Source organism: Pomacea canaliculata, linkage group LG4, assembly GCF_003073045.1.
Source record: "Pomacea canaliculata isolate SZHN2017 linkage group LG4, ASM307304v1, whole genome shotgun sequence".
NCBI lineage: Eukaryota > Metazoa > Mollusca > Gastropoda > Architaenioglossa > Ampullariidae > Pomacea > Pomacea canaliculata.
Window position 1 is genome coordinate 11,563,685 of NC_037593.1, and position 8,001 is coordinate 11,571,685.

The 8,001-nt window shown below is 37.5% G+C and overlaps 1 protein-coding gene across 1 annotated transcript; it reads left to right on the forward strand.

The window, feature by feature from the left end:
* Nucleotides 1–201: 201 nt before the first annotated feature.
* On the forward strand, nucleotides 202–4,408 carry LOC112561528. The gene is made up of 4 exons (XM_025234081.1): nucleotides 202–266; nucleotides 585–657; nucleotides 2,372–2,551; nucleotides 4,263–4,408. Exons 1-4 carry the CDS (start codon nucleotides 264–266, stop codon nucleotides 4,406–4,408), a joined length of 402 nt encoding a protein of 133 aa, XP_025089866.1. The 5' UTR covers nucleotides 202–263.
* Nucleotides 4,409–8,001: the final 3,593 nt, after the last annotated feature.

Here is an 8,001-nt window from a genome sequence, read left to right on the forward strand (position 1 = left end):
TGCGCGAGCTGTGAACTGTATTCGAGTTCCAGACAACACAATAGAATTTTGATGACAGGGCGAGTTCATGTCAGACAACGCCTCTCGTGACGTGGATAACTTTTGTTAATGACCCACCTTCTCTCACAAAATAATTATTTTTAATGCCATGTCCGGGAGTGTGGACGAGAGTATATATTGCTGATGCCGCCCTGTGTTCAGACAGTCCGAGGTCTCTCCTCTACGAACCACGTGAACACAGCGAGAAGTACAGACGTCTTCAGATGGTAAGAGTTTATGTAGATAACACACTACTTATTGAAAGTTTGTATCAGTCTGGGGCGCTGCTGTTGTTTTAAGAATATTAAAAGAACTTAACACTACAATCAAGTGATGGTATGTCGCAGATTTAATGTTTTATGATTATTATTCACAAGTTCTTTTTGATTGTGACTCAGGTTTGATATTGAACAGGTTCATACTGGGATCTTAAATTTTATTCTCCGTCAGTGCACGGAAAATGTGATTAGTTTTCTCTGTTGGATCTTGTTTATTAGTCTACTCAATCAAATGCCATCGTGAGTGTATTCACTATTTGTTCTCAGGCCGTCTCACACTCACCTCGTCTCACAATCGTGATGCTACTGGCTCTCACCTGTGTGGCGACTGTCACCTTGGGCAAGTTCATTTTCTTATCACTTGTTTTTCTAGTTTAAAAACTTCATTTGTGATCAGTCTATCAGTAATAAGCATCACTGGTGCTGTTGCCTTGACAACAACTAGCATTAACATGACAGAATAGATAAAATTTATGATTGTAATGTATGTTATAAATACATATTATGTAAAATATATGTCACGATCAGGTAAAGGATCAAAGAGAATTAGAAATTCAGGTTTGCTGATCACAGTAATAGCAAGTTTATTGATAACAAAACATGTATAAATATTAGATAAATATTATGAAACTCATCTCTAATTTCACAGTACTGTATCACTTAGCATATCTTAAAACAATCTTTATTATAGTTTGTAATGTTTACGATCACTCATTTTTAGTGTATCCTCATAAGAATATGACTCAACTATGGAAGACACAAACAGGGCTAAGTAAACATCACTAACTGAGTTGCTGGCACAGCATAAAACACAAACAATGTGACCTGTATGACGACGATGAACTCTACGCTCGATGTCGCTTTCGGCGAGTCAATATCATGTACCTTCGCGATTTAATACAGGAGGGCATTGACTACCCTGGCTTTTAAATTTGACCTTTATTTTTAATTTGGGCCCATTCCCGTTTTTGCTCTCCACGAGCACTGATGGCAACTACTATGTCTTTCCACAGCTGATTTTTTTTCTTCGCGGTCCACGTATTTCAAAAGCCTTCTTTGTGCTCTTCCACCAAGCTGATCAGAAGCCGAATCTGACAATCCCTCCAGTTGGCCTTAGGTCTTTCTTTTTGGTAATTGTTTCCAATTTTTTCAGGCAAATGCCTCAATCTCAAAAGCTAGTATCGTGGTTGAAAAGACTGAACAGGAGCAAACATAAAAGCGTAACGCGCGAACAAAGCGATTGTTGATTGGCTGTCTGTATATAACGCGAGACAATCCACGCAAATTCCGAAAAGGACAAGTCTTCACCCATTTCTTAACTAAGCAAGCACCTGAGTCCGCTCATGCACACCAACGTCGATTCTCGCCATCCACGAACTCAGCTGAGTCAAATTTGCGGTTAAGTCAGCCAACTACAGTAAGAAATTTAAGTTCGCTTATGCACATCAGCCCAGAAGCCAGGACTGATCGTTGTGCTGCTTTTTCAACTCTTAGAATTACTTTTGGACTACAGCAGCCGTCTGAATTTAAGCTGCTTTATTACTGTGATATACCAGGAGAGGGATGGTGATACTATTTATATTAAGTTTTATTTGTTTAGTCGACAATAGTTTTGTTTATTTCTGGCTACTTTTCCCGGTTAGAATAGAGCGCGATGCTTGTAAAGTCACGTGACTAAATAGTTTGGGTTCAGCTCGTTTATCGAAGTGTAGACAGTAACCCTGATATGACATTCTTGTTAGATATCTTTGTAAGGGAAAACGATTCACTGTCATGACTGCACGTGCAGAACAACACTACAAGTTCTAATTTCAAATCGTTGTCCGTTAAAACGTCCGACTGCAGCTATTAGTAGTACCATTGGAAGTCAAATTATCCGTTGTAGGAAAGTCTCTTCTGCCAGAGTCCGTGCAGACACAGTGGGCACGGAGACATGCAGACAAAAACTGACAGTGACTACACCAGTACACACTACTTACACTTACAATGCCGAGGGTCGCTAATGTAAAGGTCAGTTCCTGACAACATGTTGCGATGTAAACTTGTTTGTGCAGGTGTCTGTCCTGTGGAGAGAGGTTACGTGCTTTGTGACAATCGTTGTCTGAAGCTGTACACCATCAAGCAAGACTACCAGACTGCCAAAACGCGCTGTGAAGCTGATGGAGCTCATCTCTTTTTCTTCAAGTCACGTGATCAGGACGTCCCGGCCTTGCAGTATCTGTTGGACACGAGGGGTAAGTTGATACAAACGTTACTGTCATCTACAGCACAGATAGAGAGTAGTACAAAAAAATTGGTCAATCCAAAATTTAAAAAGGGTCATACTGACGTTAAGAAGAAGAAGAAGAAAAAGATGATGATGATGATGATGATGATGATGATGATGATGAGGAGGAGGAGGAGGAGGAGGAGGAGGAGGAGGAGGATGGCAATAATAATAGCAATTATAATAGCAATAATAATAGCAAGAACGAAACTTTGTACAACGCCTTTCTAAAATTTTCTCAGAGCACTTTACCTACACCATATATAGACTAGATGATCAACAAATATGTATCAATATTCTCATTTAAGACTCCCGCACTTGTACAACATGCACTCACTCATACACAAAGTACAGCGAATAGATGGCAGTGAGATACCAGGACAAGTGTTACAAACCGCAGGGTAAGTCCAAGTGAAATGTTTGTAGGCTAAAAGGCCCACGACTGGCAGCCAGTGAAGAAATGAAATCTTACAACTTTGTATGAGAAGTTACTAACACTGACTTTATACTGAAATTTTCGAAAAGCTCATTTGCAAAATGACATACTGGAAAGTATATAATTAAATTAAAAAAAACACTTTTCCTTTTGATCATTTTTCATATTCCAAATACTCCATTTCAAATACTAATTTACTAAATACTACTAAACATGTTTAAGTTGCTATTATATACTGTTGTGCAAATATTTTTATATAGAAAATTAAAAGGTATTTTATGTGAGGTAGGTAGTAGGAGTAACCACCTGTAAAAAGGTAATTTCCAATCTACTACACAGATCAGATTTTGTTGAAATTTGAAAGACTGATAGAAATCAGTATATCTGTTAATCTATATTGTGTTATTTACTTTTACTTGTAGCGGAGGGTTGGCTAGTGGTTAAAAATGAAGAGTAAGCATCTAATATTTGATCTGGACACTTCCTGGTCAACACAAACTTTTAATTGATGGTGGTGAGAGAAATAACACACACAAGCGCAATGCCCAGTAAATAATAAATAAATACCCTCAAATTTGTGTGTGGGTAATACAGGCAGCCCACCCACCCCACCTTTGATTAAGGGAAGAGTTTTAAACATTTGTAACACATAATCATAAGAGTAGTTTTAGTATGTTAACAAATAATAGTCAGATGTGGTTATTATGTCCGAGGGCCTCGCTGCAGATTTAACGTCCCCTCGTTAATTCACTTGATTATTGTCTGGCTCTGAGTTTTAAGCAGATTAGAATAGTTTTAAATCATTATAACGGTGCAATAGTTCTAGAAATTGTATCTATAATATTAATAATTACCAATGGCTTATTTTAACAATTCAACTTCCAGCTAAAATATATCACTAACGATAAAATGCTATCGACGTATAACAGTAAATCATCGACTTTGTTTTTGTTCTGTTTTTCTGACACTTTAATTAAACACTACAAATAATCATTTTTAAAAGTTGCATGCCGGAACGCAATATAAATACCGTAATATCCTACTTTTGTTTTTCATCAGCAAATGTAACCTTGTCTAAAGTGGAGACAAACTTGTCTCTTTTTATTGCCTGTCAGTTAAATTATATTACGGAGCACTTTGCAAACCGAGCCCTAGTTAAAATCAACAGTAGACATCATTAGATGTAATGTAGACCTTTAGATAAAATATTCATTAAAAAAAAGAACTCATTCTTTGTGCTCAGGTGAAGTTCTCCAGGGTATAGCCCAAGGTTTATGGGTTGGAGCAACTGACATTGAAGTGGAGGGACAGTTTGTGTGTGGAGTGACAACTCCTGTGTGCCGACAAATACCGGACTCTGGGCCCACACTCAACCGGACAACTATTTGAACAACGAGGACTGTGTTGTAGTCGGCATCTCGAGCGGTATCATGCTCAACGACCTTCCCTGCTCGTCGAGAAATGGATATGTCTGTCAGGTTGACATATAGAAGCAGTGAATGACAAATAATGAGCTGTCAACACTACGTTAGTAACGGTCAGTCCGCTGGTCTCAGTCTCCTACTTTTACCATGGCACACTGGTCATGTTACAATTTGACGAAATAAAGCAATATTGAAATCACTCCTTCCATCATTGTGTTCTTATCCCTTGTAATGTAAGGGTTGTCGAGAAAGTGAATGTGATACACAGTGGCAGAGGTAGATGTTTTATCTTGTATATAATTATTTCACACGAGAAAACAGTCCGAACAATTTGTAACTATCTGATGAATTAACCCCCTTATCATATTTTACACTTGACAGCATTTACAGGTTATTTTAGCATGTGAAGTCGTGAACTCAGTATTTAAAGACAAAGACACGACATCTGCGATCGTGTTTCTGTAGACAATTGGTCTACATTAGGCAGAACTGTATTAGAGAAATGCAGTGTCTAGGCGAGTCTTAACAATGAATGTGACTAAAGCGGAAGCTTTCTACAAACCAGCCTCGTTTTAGTAGTTAACTGTTAAAAATCTTTAGCCTTCAGTCCAGTTATACAACTTCGTGGTATGATTGCTTAAGGCGTAAGTGAACATCTACATGTGACCACTAATTAATTAAAGCAAACAGGTACCTCAAGGTGATACTTCACGCTTGTCTGATAGCACACGTCATCAACTGGAAGTCAGCAGCCATGGGTAACATACCCATCGTGTCCAGTACCAACAGCAACGGCGGGTCGTACAGCTCACGTGACTTCAAGCTAAAGATATGAGCTCCATCAGTTTCACATCGCCCTCTGGCAGTCTGGTAGTCCTGCTTGATGGTGTACAGCTTCAGACACCGATTGTTGTAAAGTACATAACCTTTCTCCACAGGACAGCCGCCTGTACATGAGATGTTACACAACATGATAGTCACCTACATTGTGTTTATGGCGAAGCCAAACTATTTCGCTGACTAAAGACAAAGAGCAGCATGTGATACAATTAGTACTTACTATAACAACATGATTATGAAGCAAAAAATAGCACACAGTAAAAGCTTCTGGCAGGACGCTCAGAAACAGAAACAGAAAGAGCGTGGAGTATTCCACTCTCTCTCTCTCCTTTTAATCTGTCATATCTCTCTTTCTTTCTTTTTTTCAAAATATGTGCGAATGAAAGTGGGATTTTTTTCGCTCCATCGATTGTTATCTATTAAAATAAGACTCAAAAAAATGAAAGAGATACAGGTAAAAAAAATGTAACTGAAGCTACGAATCCACAATGGAAGCTAAACATTTTGATGAAATATTTCTGCAGTAATAAAAGTTTTAAAATGACAACAAATTCTATCGGTTACAACTGTATGCGACAGAGAATTCACTGATCGGAAAGTAAATCAACCGTTGGAAATTAACACACAAATAAAAAACTTTACATGATATAATCAAACATAAAGTACCAAAAAAATCATATTTTAGTAAAATATACATTCGAATTTTGATATTACTTACTGTTTTCTTCTTATTTTCAATTGTTTGAGTACAAACCCATGTTGAGTGTAGTAACCGGTAACCGACGGGAGCTTGAACACATGATCTTTGACTTCTTTCAAACACAACGAAGTACAACCTCATCGATTGACTTTTTTTCAGCAGTTAAAGGGAAGTAATCTATAGTGGAACAACAACTACTAAAGGTTCCAGGACTTGCGTCCCTTATGTATTCATTCATATGCGCACAGAGCCATGTGTTCTAAGATGCTTCGCCTAGATAAGACATATTTGTCCTACTCGGCCCAGGCGCCACCGGGTAGAGCTTGTTGTTTTGTGGGCTTCTCGCCTTTTAAACGTTTCTATTCATGATTTAGAAAACTAGTTGTTTCCTTCCGTTAGTCGATCTGTCTTCTCTTTCTCATTCATTACCTCAAACCACGAGTGTCACGCTGTTGATCAATTTTTATCCCAGCAAACACGCAAGATTTGCCCAAGCTTGGCCGAATTTGCCAGTATGGTGGGTACAGCTTTCTGTTCTTTGAGTGGTTCCTTTTGTTTTGCTTTTACTTTTTAATTTACCACACAAGAAAAAACCTTGCAACACTGCAGCTAATCAAAGCAAAAGTAGACAAGACTATTATCCCCTAAGAAACTTGTTTGGAGCCAGAAATTGCATATAATATTTGTTATCCATGCAGACACGTTTTCTTTTGATTACGAGGCAAAAAGAGAGAACAGAGCAAAAAAGGGAAGAAGAGTAAGGAAGACAGAGAGAAAGGAAAAGAGAAAAAGAATTTTAAAAAGGATCAAATGATTACAAATACAAAAGCTTCATCTCCAACACTTTATTTTGTTGCTGATGAACGTTTATTTTTAAAACATCTAGAAGATTTACTTACTTTCATTATTACAGAAACATTTTTAATTTAAATGCCACAGACGTGGAAAATAATTCCCTTGGTCCCTTGAGGCATTTGTAAACGTGGTGGCTACAGGTCTGTCATTGCGATACACTCAGACACGGGAGGGAACTTCTGCATTACCTTCATTCATTAGAAGGTTATCTCCCTTACACCGTGTAACCACAAAAGACAAGCGAAAGAGACAGAGAAGAATGTGACAGGATATTTTGCATAAGCATAGAATTCATGATTTCTAGACACACAAAAAGCTCGGTTTTGGTGGATAATCTAAAATCTAAAAAAAAAAATTACTAAAGTAAAGAATAAATGAATATTTCGCATCGCATTTTTTATTCTGCAGACCCTTCTTTGTGTATGGAAGACGGCAAGGAAAGGAGAAAGAGGTATACATATTATTTTTTCGACAAAAGCGAAAATCGACTATAACCAAAGTGAATGAAAACTGATGTTTCATTGTACTTTACTTTCTCTTAGAAATTAAAATTAATAAATAAAATGAAGCGGTGCTCGGGGTCATGTTTACCAGACTTATTTTTCAACTGAAAGACTGTCACCTTGGGCTTGTGCCATATTTACTTGATCTATATTGGGTATATTGTGACATACCCGTATGAGAAATTGTATGGAAGGAAACACACAAACACTCTTTCCAGCATACTAAGTAGAACATGTCAGATTTACATGAGCTGTGCTGATTATTAGAACGGTGTTCGAAGCCAAGGATCTTGATTTCAGTTCTTACACACTGAATTTCAATAAATTAAAGCATCTGTTTGTGAAAACATAATATCGTTTATTTCATCTGTATCTGCCAAAATAGCGAATGAAGATTTTCTGTGGACTTTTCAGCTTCCCGCAAATTAACTGAGATTTGAGGTGAAAATAAAGTCTCTGCCAAGTAGATAGAATTTTGAAAGTACGTGAATGCGTGTGCGTGTGTGTGTACTTGTGTTGTTTCATATGTCACAACTTAAAACTATTTCAATGAATCGCTGAGTTTTAAATTTTCTAATGCTTATAGCCACAACAGTATTACTGTATTTTATATTGTGATACATTAATTAACATTAATAATTGCGTGCACACCCCATGTTA

Bases quoted from the DNA above. Each gene is read 5' to 3' on its own strand.
- LOC112561528 (XM_025234081.1), top strand. The intron at 658-2,371 runs GCAAGTTCATTT...TTGTTTGTGCAG, and splicing joins TGTGGCGACTGTCACCTTGG to GTGTCTGTCCTGTGGAGAGA. The intron at 2,552-4,262 runs GTAAGTTGATAC...CTTTGTGCTCAG, and splicing joins GTATCTGTTGGACACGAGGG to GTGAAGTTCTCCAGGGTATA.